The 22,534-nt window shown below is 38.8% G+C and overlaps 1 protein-coding gene across 14 annotated transcripts in view; it reads left to right on the plus strand.

Moving 5' to 3' along the window:
• Positions 1-22,534, plus strand: part of RAD51B (RAD51 paralog B) — a 547,382-nt gene that overhangs the window by 162,307 nt on the left and 362,541 nt on the right. For 2 of the 14 annotated variants that reach the window (XM_036267307.1, XM_036267274.1), the window contains exon 9: positions 10,340-10,401. The exons of 8 other annotated variants lie outside the window; for them this stretch is intronic. In XM_036267307.1, the coding sequence (XP_036123200.1) occupies positions 10,340-10,401 (62 nt within the window). Of the gene's footprint in view, positions 1-1,568; positions 1,590-2,025; positions 2,213-10,339; positions 10,402-18,367; positions 18,577-22,534 lie in introns of those variants that run through there. 4 more of the 14 variants (XR_004960184.1, XR_004960183.1, XM_036267264.1 and 1 more) reach the window with 4 other exon arrangements.

The raw sequence follows: 22,534 nt of genomic DNA on the forward strand, positions 1-22,534 counted from the left end.
CCTTATAATTTCCCTTTTATATTTTAAAAATTAAAACATTGGTATTGACATGTAATGATGACATCTAAAACATTTATATTGTGGTACTTGTTTGTCTATAGAATCTTTATGATTCATTTATAAGTAGCTATTTTTTTTATTTTTGGTTCCCTTTCTGACTAGTTTTATTTGTGAAAATTGAGGCAGATATCTTTATTCTTAGCTTGATGTCCTTTTCCCCCCAAATATCTATTGCTTGCATTTCTTTCCCCCAAGATGCAAAGCTGCTTTTATTAGTTGATTTCCTAGAAGCTTTGGTACATAGATGTTTCATAAGTTTTCTATTGTTAACTACAGACTTCGTTGCATACGCAGTACATATTACAATATCTGAGGTTTGTTGTTGTTGTTGTCTCTTGGCACACAAAGTTTACCACATTTCTCCAGGAGATTTTACCTTAGAATAAGGTAACGTAAATCTGGAGGTAGTAGTGACGCTATGTGGGATGCGACGTGGCCAGAGGTGGGCAGGAGCCCGCCCCAACAGCTCTCAAAACTAACTGTTCCATTTTCAGAAATTTTGTGAGCTAGTTACATTAAAAATTAAACTATATGAACTTAAAATCAAATAAAAAATACTCAAAATGCATCACTTCTTAATTCTTTTTGCTGCATTTTACTATTATCTCTGCTCTTGAAGTTATCTGTGTTTATTGTATCTGCGTCAGAACTACTGTAATACTGATGCATAGTATTGCACACCTCTTCTAGCTCTGTGTTCACAAATGCCTGTTGGGAATTTGAAAGCAGTTCTTTTTGATCGTTAACTTGAACAAAACCAACTAACTACAGCAGAATTGTAAGAATGATATATTGTTCCAAGTTTATGAGACATCATATGCTAAATACATCAGGAAGCCTTTTATAGTTTTCTCGAAACCCATGCTACTTACAGACATGCTGCCCCCTTTCTAACTCCTATGACCTCAGACTTCCTCTCTTCGCTCTATGTTGTTGCTAAAGGGTATGACAAATTCGTTTGTAAAGCAGTCAGTCAGTCATTCACATCCATCTCTTTGACCACAAATTACATTAGGATGGTGTTACAAAATGTTTGTGGGAAAAGAGAAACATCATAATACTAGATTTATGAAATCATAGCTTTCCTTCCTTGGAGGCATAGTTCTATTAGCCCACTGTTGGGAAGTGGTTTATATTGGCTAATTTGTATTAAAGGGGGAAATGGCTTTATTCCAAGGAATTTATTTTTTTTAGCCTTGTGGCTAGTTTGATAATTGGTGATAGTATAGTTATGCAGTATGCAGAAGTAAGTGTGGGTAAGAATATCATTTGGTTAAAGTGTGACCAATTGAAATAAATTCAGAACGCTATCACATACTGGTTCCTGATAATGGGATAATGGGATAATTCAGTCAAGCCTCTACTTTCAAAAATGTGGTAAACCTATATTAACCGATGTTTCTTAAACTTTAGTTAGTTGAGTATCACCTTCATCATTTTTGTCATATCCATGTTTCTCTTGTACCTTTATTTATTTAGTAATTTTACAAATGGACTTTTTCTTTTAGCCCTAGCTTTATCTTAAGTGATTATAACACCCATGAAATCTTGAGCTTAAGGTAACAATTCCTTTTTCTTTAATACCAACTACAGTATTGCTTAATGATTATTAGTTTTAGAAGTTTGTCCTTGTACCACCAATGGGATATGTACCGTGCTGAGGGAAATACTGTGTTAGTGATGCTAATAACTAGGCATCAGGCTAAATAGTTTTATTTCTCATGTCAACTTTATGTGGTAGGTATTGCTATCTCCACGTAATAAATGAGGAAACTGAGAAGTTAGAGCAGTTAAGTGATTTATCCAGGGTCATGAGGCAAGCCAGAACTTACTTGACCAAGATCCATGCTAACCCTTGCTCCTTACAGGGTGGTGTGGGTGGGGAGCGGTGTGGGAGTTCGTTGGAAATGCAAAAGCTCTGGCCTTACTCCAGACGTAATTAATCAGAATCTGCATTTTAACAAGATTCCCATGCATAGTAAAGTCTGAGAAGCTTTGATGTAGACTTCAGAGCCGTGTGCCTCCAGGAATAGAAGATGGACGACCTGGCCGTTGACTTGGCTGGTCTCCTGGTCTCTGCCGTGTGAGTTCCTGCATGCCTTTCTACTCTGAGCCACAGACTGTTTTTAAGAAACTTGGTATTGGTTGGAAGGTAAGTGATAATGTTCTCAATCATTTTGATTATTTTTCTCTCTTAAAGTCATCTTTTATCTGCTTTCCTTAATTGGGGTAACACGACTAAGCTAAGAGGTCGTCATTTCCACTTTTCTCTCTTCGTTTCCTTTTCCAGAAACCACAGATCAAATTCTTGCCCTTTGCAATGGCCTTGGTGGTCCTTTTTTTGGCCTTTCTCAAACCTACCCGGGCCCTGAGAAATGTCTGTACAGCTACAACTAATTTTCCATTATTCTTGGATGGTTTTAGTGGCATGTGTACCATCCTGACTTTGCCTTCTTAACTTCTTGCTCCTGCTCCTTGCCACTCAGTGATTTCACTGCTTGCTTTTTACTAAGGCGTGCCTTGGATCCGTGAGGCCTCTGTTTCCATCCGACCATGCCTCTCACTCTTGCTGTTCTCACAATCGTAAGTTTAATACCAGCAGCAGCCTTCGGAGATCCCACAAAGACATTTTTCTGGAAATGGTCAAAGTGTTGGGAATTTGATGGCTGGATCTGGGAATATCAAGAGTGGCAGTGACTGGCTGTAAATCTGGTGTGTCAGCATTTCATCAGTGCATTGTCTTTGTGGTTTCTGCACGGAGTTTCCCTGCGAATCCTGCGCCTGGGGCAGTCGGCAGGGTTTCTAGACACCGCGCCCAGTTTGTACATTTACGGGCCCTCTTTCTTGGTATTTATATAGTTGTTTATTCAATCTCCAAAATAACTAGTTATTTGAGATGAATAGAAGTTGGACCTATTCATGAGACCAAAGCTTGCCTTCCTGTTCACTGGCGGTTCCATACAGGTTATAATAGTATTTTATTTTCTTAACTTTGAATAGTGTTAAAGGGAAGTTGACTCATTTGAATTATATGAGGTACTGAAAGAAAACTATATTATTCATTATATTCTATAACGCGAGAAACAGAAATCGTGTTTTCTTACTGTAGTAATTTCAGACTCTGAAAGATTTGTTTATCAGCCAACTGTAGACACACCTACCCAACCCAGATATTTTTTAATGGTCTTCAGCTTTGCAGTCATTTAGAATTGAGGTTTTTTTCTCCTTTCTGCCACATTTTTTGGGGGTACACACCCTTCTCCCCTCCCTTTTGCCATACTTTTGTTTCTTTGAGAAAAGGAGAGTTCCTCTTAGAGCATAGAATAAACATTTCTTTGTGAAGTGTGACTTATTTATGCTTCAGGGGTTGTCAGTGTATACACAATAGAGAAGGTGATGGAGGCCGCGAGACATGCCAAGTCAGCACTCCGTGCGTGTTAAGGCCAAAGAGCACGTTAAGCAGGCTGAAAAAATTTTTTAACAAGTTAGAACATTTTACAATTTCCATATTTATCAAACATGTCAGGGGATGGGATCACAAAGCCTTCCAGGGATTAACTGCCTCTAGGACGTGAACTGTTTTATTAAGAGGGAGGAAGCCAAGTTCTCAACACCCCATGATTTGCTCTAATAACCACAAGAGTTAGCATGTAGGTGATCCTTGCTGAATGAAAGGTAATCCTGGGGCTAAAACGCTCCTTGAATGGAAAAGGAAAAAAGAATCTTCTCTCAACACATGAACTGTATGTGAATCTACTTGACAGAGTTTTGGAGTTTGAGGTTTATTTACCTAGAGTTTCAGCTTTATTAAGTCTTTCGTTGGTGGTTCTTGACCTTTGACACTCATGGACTTAGGTGTTCAGAAACAAACACTATCAAAGAGGGGTGGCCATTGGCTTTTTGGAACTTGGCAAAGCCTCCTACAGTTATTATTTGTTTTTAAATGTTTGGGGTTTGGCAGATACTAACATGCATATTGCCAAGCATTTTCCTTTGAATGTTAGTACAGGAATATCTTGGGTGGAATTTAATTGCTTTATTGGTGGTTCATTTGCATTATGCCAGTCAGAATGCTGTTTTGGAAAAGATATTTGATGACAGAAATAGTAGAAACTTTACAAACAGTTATTTAGTACCAGCTTTTTCTTAGATGGGGAAAAATTGGAATTCAAGCCCCAAATATTTTCAGTAAGATCTGGGACTTGGAATCTTTAAGTAGTGCTTTCCAAATTTGTCTGTATCACTTTTTCCACAAAAGCAAACCAGACTCTACCTCTCTGGCCTGGTCTGTAAATCTTTAGAAAAGTTGCAGAGCTGATCTGCAACCTTGGATCAACACTTAAATGGAAAATTAATGTTAAAAAAATGTTTTCAGCAAGTAGTAGAGAGAGCAACCCTCTTCTGGAGAAGTAAGTTGGAATTAAAACAACAACCCTGGGAGACGAAGCATAGGGTAGATTTTTGGTTCTAAAGCCAAATTACCAGGGATGACAAACCCTCTGAGAGAAGTAAAGTTATATAAGGTGCCACAAAGTAGCTTTTCCATTACAGTTTGTAGGAAAGGTTGTAAAATAAGGAAGCATGCTGAGACTTTACAAATGAGGACTAAACCAAACATTTTAAAGAGCAGGAGAAGGACAATACCAAATAGGGCACTGAACTTCTTACTGCCCGTCAGGTTGCAACCAAGCATGATGGGATAAACAGGTTTCTCATTGCCTGTCAGCTTCCTATCTTTTGTAACAGGTCCAGGAAAAGCATTGCCAGCAGCTTGAATGACTACTCACCTCCTCCCAGGGAAAACAGTGATGATAAGCATCCCGCAGAAGGAAGAGCATTTAAACATTGGCTTGGATGTTTCACGTTCAAATTATTTTGAAACCAACTCATAGGAAGTGTTGGGAAATTCTAGTTCTGAATTCTGCAAACCAGTGTAAGGAGAAGGACACAGTGATATAGACTCTTATTTGCTTCAAATAATGGGGTGCAGGAGGATATAAGCATGTCATTGGTCTAGTGTTCATGGTTTTCTCTTCTCCTTAAATCCACATGTTCTTTAAAATGTTTAAAATGTCACCCTGGCCAGTTTGGCTCAGTGATTAGAGCATCAGCCTGTGGACTGGAGAGTCCCAGGTTCAGTTCCTGCTAAGGGCATGTACCTTGGTTGCACTTTGTCCCCGGCCCCAGTTGGGGTCGTGTGGGTGGCGACCAGTCAGTGTGTCTCTCTCACATCGATGTTTCTCTGTCTCTCTTCCTCCCTCTCGCCTTCCTGCTCTATCTAAAGATAAATGCAAAAAATGTCCTCAGGTGAGGATAAAAATAAATAAACAAACAAACTGTTTAAAATGTCAAGGAAGCAAGACAATCTATGTCAAGTCCTTGTCTGCCTGGCATTGGTGTAGCTGGTGAGATGATTAGGTGTCTGTTAGAGGTCCACACTGGGTTAGGTCTAAAATGTTTCATTTGGGTCAACTTTCCATGTATTTCTTTATGTAATGCTAAGTGTTCCTCACAGTATAAGAAAAAAAAAAATCATGTGTTTCTTTTTAAACTTTTGTCCTGGTTACTTTAAAACACACACGCTATTAGTAAATATAACATTTTCTTTTTTATTTCTTTGTCTTCTCTTTCTCTACCCCTCTTTCTGTGTCCCTCCCTCCTTCCCTGTCCCACTGGTTACACTCTAATTAGTGAGTGTGTGTGATGACCAGTGGGAACATTGTGACATTTTACTTTTTGCCCAACTGGGGTCTGTTCCAGCAGTCAGGCCTTGTGTGAAGTGGAGGGAGAGGCTGGATCCCCTGAGCACTGTTCCTTGTTAGAACGTTGAAATGATTTGTTACATTGTTGAGGGCTTGTCTTAGGTTTGGATGATAGAGAATATAAGTAAACATTTTAAGGGAAGCTTTATACTTCTTATCTCCCACAGTCCCTTTTAGATAGTAGAAGCTGAATTTAAAAAATTGTTACTGATTTTAATTCAGCTGATATTTTACTATGAGGGAAGATAATTTAATTTTGTACCTTAATATGTTATCAAGGAGTGGTGAATAATATTTTCTGTCAAAAATCCATTTGTCGTACAGAAAACGAAAACCAGTGAGGATCATATAACTAAAAAGTAACTTAATTTAGTTATTATCAGTTGCTTTCTCTTATAGAGAATGTACATCTGTATTTGAAATTAAAATCAAGGAGCCTTTAAAGCAGTCTCATGACTAATATATGAAACAGTGTGACAATATTTTAGTTCTGTCTTTATGGCTGTTCTACAGTAGGTATTAGTGACTGGGGGACAATGTAAGACAGGAGAAAAGAGAGTGTTAGTTGGCTCAGGCTTTTACACAAAATACCTTAGACTGGATGGCTTATACAACTTATTTCTCCTATTCTGGAGGCTGGGATTCCCAGATCAGTTCTTGGGGAGGGCTCTCTTCCTGGCCTGCAACAGCTGCCTTCTTGCTCTGTCCTCACATGTCTTTCATGCATGTGTGTAGAGAGAGAGGGCATGATCTCTGTGTTCCTCCACTTGTAAGGACATTAATCTCATCATGAAGTTCCCACCTTCATGACCTAATCCAAACCCAGTTACCTTTGAATTGCCCCACCTTCAAATGCCATCATATGAGGAGTTAGGACTTCAATATAGGAATGGGGGGGGGGGGGGGCTACATCCAGCACAAACTAGAGAGCAAGATACGCCAGCCCTCATGGATGATGATTTAAACTGCTTAAAAAGAAAAGCTTTATATGTTTAAAAAATATAAACATTTTAATTCTTCAAATCTGGAAGTGGAGGCCTTTCTCAGTTTTATTTTCTCCTTAGATTTAGCAGCAGCACCACAAGAAGCCTGGCTTCCTGCTATGGAAATTGCAGTCCACCAAATCCCATTGTGGAGAAAACGGTTCTGTGGGATAGTTTACCTTGTAGCCTTTTGGAACACTGCTTCTAAAAACTTAAACACACACACACAACCTTTTAAAAGACATCTACAAACTTTGTGATTTTCAGCATATAATGGGATTATTGATACTTCTCTACAAATCAGAATTATGCTTTGGTTCAGCTCATTGGATGAGAGATCTTCCATTTAGTATAGATAGTGTTTATAATATGTGTATATATTTAAAAAGTTCTAAAAAATACAATCCTGGAATTGTTTTATTCTAACATTTCCTATATTTCTACTATATTAAGAGGCCATGTCATATCATATACTCACTACTGGAGACTTTTATTAAAATATATCAAGTATCTACATAAATAAGATTTTTACTTCGAAGTAAGCTTCTTTAGAATTAATTTTTGCTTGTTAAAAACTTTTATTCTTTGAGATTAGAAAGAAAAGAAAGAACAGTAGGTAGACAACTTTCAAAGAAGTGGAAGGAACACAAAGCTCACGGGAAGAGGTTGGACTCGCCATTGCGGAGCCAAGGAGTTCAAAAGAGGGAGAAGACAGCCCCCTGTCCATCTCTGCTCGCCAGAGGCACTGCACTCCTTCCACGCCCCTCTTCTGTGCGAAATCCTCTTGCCAGTAGACATTTTCACGTTATGATTGTAGAAGAAATGTGTGCCCATTGTGTGAAACTTGAAAAGAAATAGGAAAAATAATAAAGAAACAGCAACTAACCACAAAACACTACTACCTAGAGATACTCTTAACTTTTTTGTAGTTGTATAACTTTATTAATATTTATTCATTTTTTATCTTTGTTGACATATACCATTGTGTAAGTTAAGGTGTACAATGTTATTAGGAGAGAGAGAAACGATGACCACAATACATTAGTTAACACATGCATCACCCCACATAGTAATAATTTTTTGTGTGTGGTGAGAACTTTTAAGATGTGTTTTCTTGCCCTGGCCAGTTTGGCTCAGCAGTTAGTGTCGGCCCATGGACCGAAGGGTCGCAGGTTCAATTCCTGGTCAAGGGCTTGTACCTGGGTTGCAGGTTCAATCCCCTGCCCCGGTCGAGGTTGTGTAGGAGACAACCATTTGATGTGTCTTTCTCCCGTTGATGTTTCTCTCTCTGTCTCCCCACCTCTCTCCCTTCCACTGTATCTAAAGATTAATGAAAAAATATCTTCAGGTGAGGATTAACAAAAGAAGAAGAAGAAGAAGAAGAAGAAGAAGAAAAATCTCTCTTCTTAGCAACTTTTAAATATGCAATATAGTATTGTTAACGATAGTCACCATACTATACATTAGATCCCCAGAACTTATTCATCTTAAAATAGAAATTTGGTACACTTTAACTTCTGTCACCTCCCTATCCCCAAACCCCTGGCAACCACTAATTCCTAGTTCTCTGTTTCTAGGAATTTGGTTTTTTTAGATTCCACATATAAGTGACCTCATATAGTATTTGTCTTTCTCTGACTGACTTATTTACTCAACATAATGCTCTCAAAGTCCATCCTTGTTGTCACAAATGATAGGATTTCTTTTTTTTTTATCCTCACCTGAGGACATTTTTCCATCTTTTGTTCAGGTAGAGTGGGAGGGAGAGAGGAACAGAGAGAGAGAGAGAGAGAGAAACATCGACGTGAAGGAACACATCGAGCGGCTGCCACCCGCACGACCAACCAGGGCCGGGGACAAACTGCAACCAAGGTACGCACCCTTAGCGGGAACCGAACCCAGGTCTCTCAGGACCGCAGGCCGACGCTCTAACCACTGAGCCAAACCGGCCAGGGCAGTAGGATTTCTTTATGGCTGAATAATATTGCAATATATGTATCTCTCAATATTACATTCTCTTTTTATTTTATTATTTTAGTCTTCATTCAAGTACATGCTTAGAGAAAGAAGCAGGGGAGAGAAAGAAACACTGATGTGAGAGAGAAACGTTGATGTGAGAGAGAAACGTTGATGTGAGAGAGAAACATTGATGTGAGAGAGAAACATTGATGTGAGAGAGAAACAATTGCCTTCCATACATGCCCCAACCAGAGATTGGATTCCCAACCTGGGTATGTGCCCTGACCGGGAATCCAACCAGCAACTTTTTGGTGCACAGGACGGTGCTCAACCAACTGAGCAACTCCGGCCAGGCGATAGCACATTCTCTTTATCCATCCTTTCATGGACACTCAGGTTATTTCCATATTTGGCTATTATGAATAATGGTGCAGTTATCTCTTTGAGACAGTGATCTCATCCTTTGGATATATACCCAGAAGCAGAATTGCTGCATCATATGTTAGTTCTATTTTGATTTTTTTGTTGTTGTTGTTGAGGAAACTCCAGACTGTTTTTCATTGTGGTTATACCAATTCACAATCCTACCATAGTGTACAAGGGTTCCTTGTCTTCCATATTCCTTTTTTAAAATATGTTTTTTATTCTTGTAATCCATTTTAGAGAGACAGGAAGGGAGAGGGAGAGAGAGATAGAAACATTGATGAAAGAGAAACATTGATCAGCTCCTTCTGCACGCTCGCCAATGGGGATTGAGCCTGCAACTCAGACAAGTGCCCTGACTGGGAATCGAACCAGTGCCCTTTTGGTGCATGGAACGTTGGTCAACCAACTGAACCACACCTGCTGGACTTCCACATTCTTGGCTGTACTTGTATCTCTTGTCTTTTTTATAGTAGCCATTTTAACAGGTGTGAGGTGATATCTCATTATAGTTTTGATTTGCATTTTTTTCCCTGATGATTAATGATGTACCTGTTGGCCATGTGTGTGTCTTCTTTGTAAAATGTCAGTTTAGGTCCTTGACCCATTATTTTAATTGGACTTTTTTTTATTGTTTTGTTTTCTATTGAGTTGTATGAGTTCTTTATATATTTTAGATATTAACCCATTATCAGATATGTGATTTGCAAATATTTTCTCCCATCTTAGTAGGTTGTCTTTTTATTTTTGTTGATTATTTCTTTTGCTATGGCTAACTTTTTTTTTCCCCCTAATCTTCACCCGAGGACATCTTTCCATTTTTTGTTCAGGGGGGGAGGGAGGGAGGGAGAGAGAGAGAGAGAAAGAGAGAGAGAGAGACATTGACGCGAAAGGGATACATCAAGTGGCTGCCACCCGCACGACCAACCAGGGCTGGAGACAAACTGCAACCGAGGTATGTGCCCTTAGTGGGCTGGACCGCAGGCCGATGCTCTAACCGCTGAGCCAAACCGGCCAGGGCTGGACTCTTAACTTTTTAGCATATTTCTGTCTGATGTTTTTCCATGCAATTGAATATGATTAAAGTTAAGCTGAATAAACACTCTCTTGGGCTGCTATTGTTTTCATTGACCACTATCTTTGTAATTACAGTGTGCCAGGCACTGTGTTAAGCATCTTACAATGAGCTCCTCTCATCAACACTATCAGGACAGGTATTGTTATGCCTTGAGCTTGTGTGTCAGGGTGGGTCTGTAAAAGAATTGACTTCTTTAAGTGGGCTTTACTGTATGGAGAGAATGTGGACAACAGGAAGGAAAACTTGACATTTTTCCATTTTTTATATATGTTCTTCTTTCTCTCTCTAAGGTTTTATTTTGGAGGGAAGGAAAAGGAATATGTCTTTAAATATTTTAAAATTGATTTTAGAGAGTGAGGAGAGAAATATCAATTTGTTGTCCCACTTATTTATACATTCATTGGTTGCTTGTTGTATGTGCCCTGACCAGAGGTTGAACCTGCAACCTTAGCATATCAGCACTCTAACCAACTGAACTACCTGGCCAGGGTGGAACCTGTCCTCTTTAAAGAATAAGATATTTTTAAGTGAAACCATATTATCTGCAGTGGTTAGTGTGTCAACAAGTTCTAAATTGTGAAGAAGTCTTATCAGAAGAAATGCTGCTTTGAAAATGATATGGGAGTGTGTGTTGGGTGTTCACTCCTCCAATGCCTAGATGAAGTATACAATGGAGCAGCTGTGGATTTTACAATATTTAGATAGCTATATAATGAGTAATCAAAACATTCCTTACACATTTACTAGGTTAAGATCAGCTTATGTAGAGCTTACATAATAAACTGAATCAAGGAATCAGTAACACGGACACTTTGTTAGCTGTTAGAGATGCTACGCAGACCCTGGGCCAGGCCAGCACTTCCCTGTAAAGTTCCAGGGCACGTCAGAATGTGTAGAGACTGCACCGACGCTTACCCCACAACACCTATCCAATGAAATGCCCCTGCTCCTCCGCCAACACCCAAGGGCTCTCCATCTTTCCTTTTCACAGTCAGTCACTCATTGCCCTATCTTTCCTAATAAATTGGTTCCAAAATAAATTTCAAGACCCCTTTTTTTCATATACAACTCAAACTTGCAGAACCATTCAGGAGGAAATAGCCATCTCCCCCACCCCAAACTCCACTCTAAAGATCTAAAATAAAAGCAATCCTCCAGCTTCCCAATTCTGAAAGGACTGTTCTATTAGAAACCTAATCAATATTTAAATGGCAGCATCCAGAGTTCAATTAAACATGAAGGTAAATAAACATTCTTTCCAACTGAATGGACAAATCTATTCCCTTTTTCTGTGGATGAAGATCAAGTTTAGATAGGTTAAATATAAATATGGCTACCTATAAAACTAATGGATGAGTCCTGGCCAGGTTGCTAAGTGGTTAGAGCGTCGGCCTGCGGACCAATGAGTCACAGGTTTGATTCCAGTCAAGGCCACGTACCATGGTTGCAATTCATCCCCAGTCCTGGTTGGTGTCATGTGAGAGTCAGCCACTCGATGTGTCCCTTTCACGTCGATGTTTCTCTCTCTCTTTCTTTCTCTCCCTCCCACTCCATCTAAAAAAAAACAAACACAAAACAAACTAATGGGTGATAATACATAGAACAAAAAGAGGCAGAGAACCCAGTTTGGTGTCCATGTGACAGGAAGACATGAAAGTAAGATAGAAGGAAGGCATCAAGACAAAAAAAGGGTAAAGAGATCTAGAAATGACTAGAGATGATGAAGCAGGAGTTAGGAATAAGGGTAGAAAAGGAATGCCTAGGCAAATCTTTGACAAGAATAAGGTATCTTTGTGGTTATCCAGTTTTCCCAGCACCTTTTATTGAAGAAACTGCTCTTTTCCCATTGTATATACTTGGTTCTTTGTTGTAAATTAATTGACTGTATATGCACACATTTATTTCTGGGCTCTCTATTCTGTTCCATTGATCTATGTGTCTGTTTTTATGCCAATATCATACTGTTTTGATTACTATAGTTTTATAATATAGTTGAAATTAAGAAGCATGATGTCTCCAGCTTTGTTACTCTTTTTTTTTTTTATCCTCACCCGAGGATATTTTCCCAGTTTTTGTTCAGATAGAGTGGGAGGGAGAGAGAAGGAGAGAGAGAGAGAGAGAGAGAGAGAGAGAGAGAAAGAAAGAAACATTGACGTGAAAGGGACATATTGAGTGGCTGTCACCTGCACGACCAACCAGGACCAGGGACAAACCACAACCAAGGTACACACCCTTAGTGGGAACTGAACCTGGGTCTCTCTGGACTGCAGGCCGATGCTCAAACCGCTGAGCCTAACTGGCCAGGGCTCCAGCTTTGTTATTCTTAACATTGTTTTGGCTATTTGGGATCTTTTGCAATTTCATACAGATTTTAGGATTATTCTGTTTTTGTGAAAAATGCCATTGTAATTTTGATAGGGATTGTATTGACTCTGTAGATTGCTTTGGGTAGTATGGACATCTTAACAATATTAATTCTTTCAGCCTGGCCGGTGTGGCTCAGTGGTTGCGCGTCGACCCATGGACCAGGAGGGAGGGTGCTGGTTCAGTTCCTGGTCAGGGCACATGCCAAGGTTGTGAGCCATATCCCCAGTGGGGGGCATGCAGGAGGTAGCCAGTCAATATTCTCTGTCATTGATGTTTCTATCTCTCCCTCTCCCTTCCTCTCTCTCTAAAATCAATAAAGAAAAAAAATTTAAAAAAAACAATATTTATTCTTCCAATCTATGAGCACAGAGTATCTTTCCATTTATTTGTGTCATTTTCAACTTCTTTCATTAGTATCTTACACTTTTTAGTGTACAGGTATTTCACTGGCTTGGTTTAAATTTATTCCTAGGTATTTTATTCTTTCTTGCTTGCTTTCTTGCTTTCTTGCTTTCTTGCTTGCTTTCTTGCTTGCTTGCTTGCTTGCTTTCTTGCTTTCTTGCTTTCTTTATTTTTTATCCTCACCCGAGGACATTTTTCCATTTTTTGTTCAGGTAGAGTTGGGGGGGGGGGGAGGAGAGAGGAACAGAGAGAGAGAGAGAAACATCAATGTGAAAGGAACACATCGAGTGGCTGCCACCCGCACAACCCCAACCAGGGCCGGGGACAAACTGCAACTGAGGTACGTGCCCTTAGCGGGAACCGAACCTGGGTCTCTCCAGACCGCAGGCCGACACTCTAACCGCTGAGCCAAACCGGCCAGGGCAGGTATTTTATTCTTTTTGATGCAATTATAAATTGAATTTTTTAAAAAATTTCTGTCGGATAGCTCATTATTAGTATATAAAAACACAACTAATTTTTGTATATTGATTTTATATACTGCAACTTTACTAAATTTGCTGATTAGTTCTAACAGTTTTTTAGTGGAGTTTTTAAGGTTTTCTACAATCGCTCTCATGTCATCTGCAAATAGAGACTGTTTACACATTCCTTTCTGATGTGAATGCCTTTAATTTCTTGCCTAATTGCTCTGGCTAGGACTTTCAATACTATCTGTGCCAAGTAAAAGTGGTGAGAATGGGCATTTTTGTCTTGTTCCTTAAAAGCTTTCAGTATGATGTTAGCTATGGAATTGTCATATATGAACTTTACTGTATTTCTCTATACCCACTTTGTTGAGAGTTTTTATTTGAATGGATGTTGAATTTTGTCAGATGTGTTTTCTGCATCTACTAAAATTATCACATGATATTCATACTTTATTTTGTTAATGTGCTGTACCACATTGATTGATTTGCAGATCTTGAACCATCCTTGCATTCCTGGAATAAATCCCACTTGATCATAGTGTATGATCCTTTTATTTATTTATTTTAAAATATGTTTTTATTGATTTTTTAGAGAGGGGAGAGAGAGAGAGACAGAAAGATCAATGTGAGAGAGAAACATGGATCGGCTGCCTCCTGCACGCACACTGCTGGGGATCGAGCCCACAAACCAGGCATGTGCTCTAACTGGGAATTGAACTGGGACTTCTCAGGCCATGGGACGATGCTCAATCCACTGAGCCACACTGGCCGGCTGTATAATCCTTTTAATGTATTGTTAAATCCAGTTTGCTAATATTTTGTTGAGGATTTTTGCATTTAATTAATTAGGAATATTGGCCTGTGATTTTCTTATAGTGCTATTGTCTTGTGGCATCAGGGTAATGCTGACCTCGTAAAATGATTTTGGAAATATTTCCTCCCTAATAAATTCATCAGGGAGTGAATGGTTATTGATTTAGTGTCATATATATATATATATATATATATATATATATATGATGTAAATATCCAAGAACTCAGATGATATTTCTGTTCTGCAGATAAACAGTATTAGTTTATATCCTTTACTACCTACATTAAGGAAAAAAGATTTTAATCATTAAAGGTAATAATTCTACCCTAAGAGTTGTTCTGAAAGAGGTTAAAATGCCAACAAATTGACAACATCAAAGAAATAGATAAATTCCTAGAAACATACAAGGTCTTCCCAAGACTGAATCATGAAGAAACAGAAAATCTGAACAGACCAATTACTAGTAAGGAGATTGAATCTGTAATCATAACCTCCCAACAAACAAATCCCGGACCAAATGACTTCATTGGTGAATCCTATCATGTGAGATGGAGAGCGATCATGTGATAATAGTGGCAAAAGATCAATAACGCTAGATGTAGATATCTTATTGAACATTAAAAAATATAAAATCACATCTTACATCTTTATAAAATATAAGATAAACACACACACACACACACACACACACACACTTTCTGGATATTTATAATGCCTACTAGAATTGGGTTACAGTATTATTGTTTGCCAGTAGATGCCACTGTCTGATATGATATTCTCTTAAGCAACCAGAATGTTATGTTTCTTACATTCCAGGCCTCAAATACTCTTAAAAAGTTAGTTTCTTCCATTATATATTTGATAAAATTGAAAGCCTGTTTTTCTAGTGTATAGAAAATGAAGGACATTTCAATTATCTTTAATATTTAGTGTATACTTCTGCTTAAATTCTGGTATGTTTGAGCAAGCAGAGGGTATCATAGTAGTATTTCTCCCTTCACTGTTAGTTGTAGCATACATATATTACTAATAGTGTAAGTAAATAGTCAACTGTAAACCTATTTTTGCCCCACCTTGTATATTACTTAACAGTTTAAGTAAACAGTTTAGAATTAGAATGAGCCTGCCTATCTCAATGAAATCTAAATCTTTATTTGATTTTTATTTTATTGCTGCTGCACCCATGTTTAGTTAAAGTGCATTGAAAGTATGAAAGTTAGAAAGACAAAAGTTTTGCCCTGGCTGGTTTGGCTCAGTGGTTGGAACGTTGGCCTGCAGACCAAAGGGTCATGGGTTTGATTCCCGGTCAAGGGCATGTACCTGGGTTGTAGATTCCATCCTCAGCCCTGGTCAGGTTCGTGCAGGAGGCAACCAATCAAGGTCTCTGTCTCTTTTCTTCCTTCCCTTCAACTCTATCTAAAAATCAATGGGAAAATATCCTCTGATGAGGACTAACAACAACAAAAAAGACAAAGGTTTCTTAAAGTGTGTATTTTTTCTCACTATATATGATATTAGATTACCTCTATACATTCTATTTTAAAATTAATTTTATTAATTTGTTTCCCCAAAGATTGCAGGTCTCTCTCTCTCATACACACACACACACACACACACACACACACACACACACACACCTCCCTTCCTGAAAATCAAGGATCATGTCTTTTCCCCCTTTCTTTTACCTCTTTTACGCCTGGCTAAAATTATACTTTGTATGCATGAAAGCGATACTTATATATTATCTGGTGGTTATTAAATAGTTCATAAATTTCCTGAAGAATAGGTAGAAACAACAAAAGGGGCCCTTCTGGGATGAGAAAAGATTAGGACAGTAGAGTATGACATCAGGAAACAGCCTTAGTGTTCTTACTCAGTCATTCCTTTTTTTAAAAAAAAAATTTTATCCCCGTTTAAGGACATTTTTCTATTTTTTGTTCAGATAGACTGGGGGGCGGGGGAGAGAGAGAAAACATTGATGTGAAAGGGACACATCAAGTGGCTGCCTCCCGCACGACCCATCCAGGGCCAGGACAAACTGCAACCGAGGTACGTGCCCTTAGCAGGAACCAAACCCAGGTCTCTCTGGACCACAGGCTAACACTCTAACCGCTGAACCAAACCAGCCAGGGGTCAGCCATTACTTTTGTAAACCTGTATGTAATTCTTTCTCGACATTGTTACTTTTCTGCTTCATGCCTTGATTTTTCTATCTGCAAAATAAAGATGGAAACAGTTGCTTCCCATTTACTTCATAGATAATTTAAGGGCAAATAGGCTAGTGTTTCTATCCCCAGATGTATCAACTTAATCTTATTTGTATATTTTCTGTCCATACTTCTGATTCCATAATGTCCATTCGTATATATATTTTTCCATTCTTTTATTTACATTCTTTTCCTTCTCTGGGACTTTTCAAAATCAAAGCATGTTAATCACATTCCATAATGCACTTGAGTATTCAAGATACATTTCAGATATGGGCAAATGTTTGAATAGCTGCATTTGTTCTTTGAGTGTCTATCAAAATCTAGGCCCCAAACCATTGAAGGGTGTACCAAGAGGGGTGTCCCCAACCTGAAGTGCAGATAGTTTCAAGGTTAGAGTTTTAGCCTTTTCTGAAAGCCTCCCTCTGGTCTACTCAGATGCCTTCTTTTACCTAGATGATCATTTATGGAACAGTGTCATGGCTGAGGTTTGAGTTTGATGGTCCCTTCAAGAGCATTAACTGAAAAGTCTAATTTCTCATCCAAAGAACAGACGTTTTCTCACAATCCTCAACATGTATATGCCTGGTTTGTCTGATACTAATAAAAAATAGCCTAGTAGTCAATATATCTTGTCACCATCGATTACTTATAAACTATTAACAATTGAATTTCAACATAAGTAAGAAAAGAAAAAAGAGGGCATTAAAACTTACACATAAACTATACTTTAATAGACTTTCACTGAAGGTCAGAGCCCAAGTAATGCCTAACCATTTATAAGGCTGTGCAAAAAACCTGGCCCTGATCTGATTTATGAAGTCCAGTGAGAGCAAGTACTTAGCTGAAGACCAATCTTCTTTAGCACTAACATGACCTGGAAATATTTCTCTTGTTCTGCTAGATTTTTAAGTCAGGAGTTCACAATTATAAGTCTTTATCACTTTAATATGACTCTTACAGAATTAAAAAAAAAAATTGACCTATAATTAGATGCCTTCAAAATGTGGTACTGAGGAAAAACAGTTAATAGTGGAGGTAGGGGTGGGGGGTGAGGATTAAAATGGATGCATTTTGGCATTGGGTTTATGGTTATTTGATTAAGATAGAAATGGAGAGTATTTCTTATTTCTTGATTGTCAAAAATCAGTTTCTTTTGGTGTGACTGAAGCATCTTGATTTAGGATTTTGTTTTTATATTTATTTTCTGAGAGAAATATAAAGAATTCCACTTATTTATTTTTTATCTTAGGAATAGGAAACATGAACAAGTACTACAGACAATAAAACATATTTCCCAACTATGCTATGATTGGTTAAATAGACTGGAGAAGACAGAGATGGGTGTGAAGGAGCAACAATCTTTTTGTTGTCCAAAACCATGAAAAAGCAAAGAAAAAACATTGTGTGTGTATATGCATATACACATTGGGGTATTTTGTTATTGTATTTATTTTTGTTGTGAGGAGAGAAAGAAAGCCTTCAATAAATGAATAAATAAATAAATAAATCATATTAGAACTTGTTATAAATATATGTATATCCCCAGAACTGGAACGTTAAGCCATTATTTAAATTATATCTCCATTTTTTTTTTTTTTTAAATTAGAGAAACCCATTAACACTTATTCTAGCAAGTGGAATGTGGTATGTGTCATTTTACAAAGGAAATACATAGGTTTTTTTTGTTGTTGTTGTTTTGTTTTTTTAAATTTTATTGTGACATCCTGGTGGCATTTGGAACTAGTGTTACTATGGTAGTACCTTGTTTTTGTAACTGTAGACCTGGTCATTTTGGGACATTTTGAGCTGCATAATTCTTTTTTGTTCTGAACATTTTAGGATATGTGGCAGCATCCTGGCTTCTATCTGCTAGATGCCAGTAGCTACACCCTCTGTGGGACAAAATCATTTCCGATAGAGAACCACTGCTGTCGACGTACCTGGTGGTCCCGCACAGCAGGTTTAAATGTGGACTGCACACAGTGTTCAGCAATCCGAGCACCTCCCCAGTGTTGGTGACCTGGAGCAACACAAAGACACAGATTTGGGGGTAATAAATTTTCCCCCCTAAAACCACCACTTAATTTTTAGGATATTTTTCAAGAAACATTAAAGCTTGGGCTCTGAATTGGTTGGTTAATTGGTTGATTCATCATTTGATAGATTCATTTATTCAACGAAAATATATTGAGTCCCTGCTATAGGCCAGTCTCAATGTTGGCAACTTGTGTGGTGCTGGGTGGTTCTTGTAGCTATACGTAATGAATTGTGGATAGTCAGCCTGTTAAAAAGCTGTTGGTGGTAATATAAGTGAAAAATGGTGGTTGCTTAGATTTGGGTAGTGACAGGGAGATGATGAGAAAAGATTTTATACAAACATATAGGAGGAAGAACATTAGGATTTGGTGACTGATTGGAGAAAGTGAGGAGTCAAGAATAATCCTCAGGTTTCAGGCTTAGTTAAAAGGATGAAGAGGGTGGCATTCATTAAGGTGAGGAATAGAGTGGGAAGAACGGGTTTTTTAAAGGTGTGGGGACAGATACTGATTTTACCTTTTGACACTTTCAGTTGGAGGTGCCTTGAGACCTCCAAGAAGATGAGCTAGACAATGAACTTGGGAATTGCCGGAATCATGTCTGTTTTGTTCCTTGCCAAATTCCTCATTCTTTGGACGGAGTCTACATTTCCAGGGATGGAGACGGGTTTAGGTTTGGGTGTATAGATTCAATATTCTTTGGGGTATAGCTGGTTTGATTAAAATCAAGGTAGCAGCTGACATTGTCCAAAGAGAGTGCCGATAGGGAACAGAGGGCCTAGCGCTGCAACATTCTGGAAGGTATGCCTGTTCAAGGAATTGAAGAGAAATGGCTGGAGAAGCAGGAGGCAAATCAGGAGGGTAAGGGTGATAGAAGCCAAAGGAAGAGAGGATTCCACAATGAAGGGAGTGTTTAATGGTTTTGTATTCAACTAACAGGTCAAGTAAAGTGAAGAAGACATTGACTTTTGCAACTAAAAAGTATTAATTTTTGAGAGCCTTTTTGGTAGACTGCTGGTTGCAGGAGTTCATTAAATTTGGTTAGCGTGTAAGTGGGAAGAGAGTGGGTGGAGTCAGCAGGTGCAGGTCATGCTTCCATGTGTTTCGGTTGTCTTACAGAAAAGACAGAAGGCAGTATATGAAGGAGGTATGGACTGAGGGAGCGATGTGGTGGGCTGACACATGTTTAAATGCTGACAGGAAGGAAACAAGGGGAAAACAGAGGTTGACACAAGATCAGAGAAAATGGGGATAGGAATAACTGGAGATGGATGGGTGCAGACCACAGGGAAATACTGTTCTTAGATAGGGACACCCTTTAATCAGAGGGATGGAGAAGGTCCAGATTCTGCTTGAATTAGCTTCCAGTCTTGGGGACCTTTTCAGGGAATTATATTCCTGAGGTCTCCTGAAGGTTCAGGCTTGCAGAGGCATTAAGAGACTACTGGCAAAGTTCATACAATTTATGAGTTCTCTAAGGTCCTTTGGTACTCTGAGGTTCCATTCTTTTAGTGGCTCTCTTTGTTTTGAGTAGCAGGTATATACTACAATCGGATACTGAACCTATAGATCAGGTGAGGGCTTGGGGTCCAATTCTAGTCTAAATAATCTGAGATCCTATGGAAACTCACCCAGCTGTTGAAGTACAACCTGGAGATCACCTACAGCCAGTCTACTTTAATTAGCAAATAATGTCATTCTCATTATGACTGTTTATTATTACTAATCTATGTGGCAGATTGTTGATTACAGAAAACTCTGGATTATTGTGGTATTAAGCTTAAAAATCTATACTGTTCAAATGTGAAAGGGTTTTATTACAGCTCAGTTTCTTGTGTTGGGTAAAAACAATTGGATTCAGATCCTGGCTTCATCTTCGACTAGCTTATGTGGCCTTGAGCAAGTCATTTACTGTATAGTGTCCTCACTGTGATTCCTGGCAATGTCTAGCTTGCATCCTGGTTGCAAAAATTAGAGGTCATGAGTATATACCAGCACATTATTGATATTAAATAAATTGGAGCTGATGTTATTTGTAATTACTCTAAAAATAATTTATAATTTGCTATTACAGGGCCCTTCGAGAGCATGCTCTGAATTTGTTGTTAGAATTCCAAATCAAAATCAGGGATCTTATTTCTCTATGGGTCTAAGAGAGATTAGTGATGATGTCTTTGGTCTAAGTTTTGGGAGGGGCAGAAGATTACAAAAATAGTCCTGGGCCAACTAAAAACATCTTTTATTGGCCTACATGTCATTATAGTAAATAAAGAGAAAATAATTGAAATTCTATTTTCTTAAGATATATGGAAATAAATCAGATTTTTATTGGATCTCTGTTATTTTTCATTAATGTATCTCAGAAGATGTTATTTATTTTTCTTTTCTTTTTTTTTTTTTTTACGGATTTTGCTTCTCCAACCCATCTTTTCCTCTGTTTAGTAACTCCTTTTCCCTTCTCCCTCTTTCTCCTTTTCTTCAGATTACTGGGAACTTTCTCATGTTGCAGCATTTGCTTGCAATCAATCATGCCAGGAAGGCTTCCTGCGCTCCAGAAATGCTGTGGGGTGTGTGTGTGTGTTGGGGGGGGGGGGTGGAGCTGGAGGGGAGAAGGGAGAGAAATGGTGTCTAGGGTAATTGTGTTGGTGTCTTTTCTTCCCGGAGAGAAGATTCAGATATCTGTTTTGCTCTTGCTCCTTGCTCTGTGGGTGTAACTGAAGAAGGGGATTGGAGAGGGGGAGGAGGTAATTAAAACCTTGAGCACTGTAAAGGCTCTTCTTAATTAAGTGGTGAGGATGGAAAAATAAAATACCTTCTTAGGCTTTATTTCTGTTCTCCCTTTAAAAGTCTGCTGAGGGACTGGAGTTCATATCCCTTAGAAAACATAAAGTTCAAAGTAACAACACTGGAAAAAAGTGTATGTGCTTTTCAGATAAAGTCATCTTTATTTTATTTCCCTGGGTGCCCTGCCTATATCCTCCTCCCACCTCCACCATCACTCCGACACTGAAGCACCCAATTCTCTGCAGGACTAATGGAGACACTTCAAGTATCTAACTGCTCCGTTTCTTTTGTTCAAGTTGCTTTTGGTCCTTGCTGGGAAATGCTCTGAAAACTGAACTGGCTACCGAACACAAAGCCTGACCTGTGCTGTCCCTCCCTGTAACGCACTGTGAGACTTGTTCCCACCTCCTGTTCATGACTCATTAGTCCCTAAGTACAGAAGAGGTTGCTCCTCTGAAATAAAAGGAGCGGACCCAGCTCGGAGTCCTTTTTCGCCTTTTCCTGTGTTTTATTTGGGTGCACTCACAGTTCTCCACTTTCATTAGTGACCTGGCAGGGGGCTGGCACAGTGCTGAGACTAGCTTTTGCTGGTTCCCTGGGGTGTATCAGAGATCTCAGAACTCAATACCCTACTACAAAAATAAAATACTGTGCTTCAAACGACCTTTTGATGGAACAAAGCCATCCGTCCCAATCTGCCTGGGCCTCTCAAATTGCCATCCTTGCCAAGAACCTCTCCTGCGTTTTGCACCGGCCCTCTCACCCCCAGCTTCCCCCTCCTCTGAATGTAGTTTCTTTGGTAGCCTCTGTCTCAGGTAAATGCTTGTGTGTGTGTGAAAATGCAGGCTTTGGCAAGGACCCTTTGTATTTAAAGCTTACTGCAGGGTAGTAGTTTCTTATGAGCACTGTAGACAGCAGATATGTATGGGCTTTTATGCCACAAGTGTTCTTCACTTCACATTTATATGTAAAGTTTGGGAAACTATATGAAAACTAGAGATGCTATAGAAAGCTGAGTTACATATTTATAATTCAACTTTTTTTCCTAATTTACCAGAGTGACCAAAGTGTTGTCTTATTTAAAACCCCGGCACCTGCCCTGGCCAGTTTTGCTCAGTGGTTAGAGCATCAGCCCACAGACCAGAGAGCCCTGGGTTCGATTTCCGCTAAAGGCACGTACCTCAGT

This window comes from Molossus molossus, unplaced genomic scaffold (genome assembly GCF_014108415.1).
Source record: "Molossus molossus isolate mMolMol1 unplaced genomic scaffold, mMolMol1.p scaffold_m16_p_1, whole genome shotgun sequence".
Taxonomy (NCBI): Eukaryota; Metazoa; Chordata; class Mammalia; order Chiroptera; family Molossidae; genus Molossus; species Molossus molossus.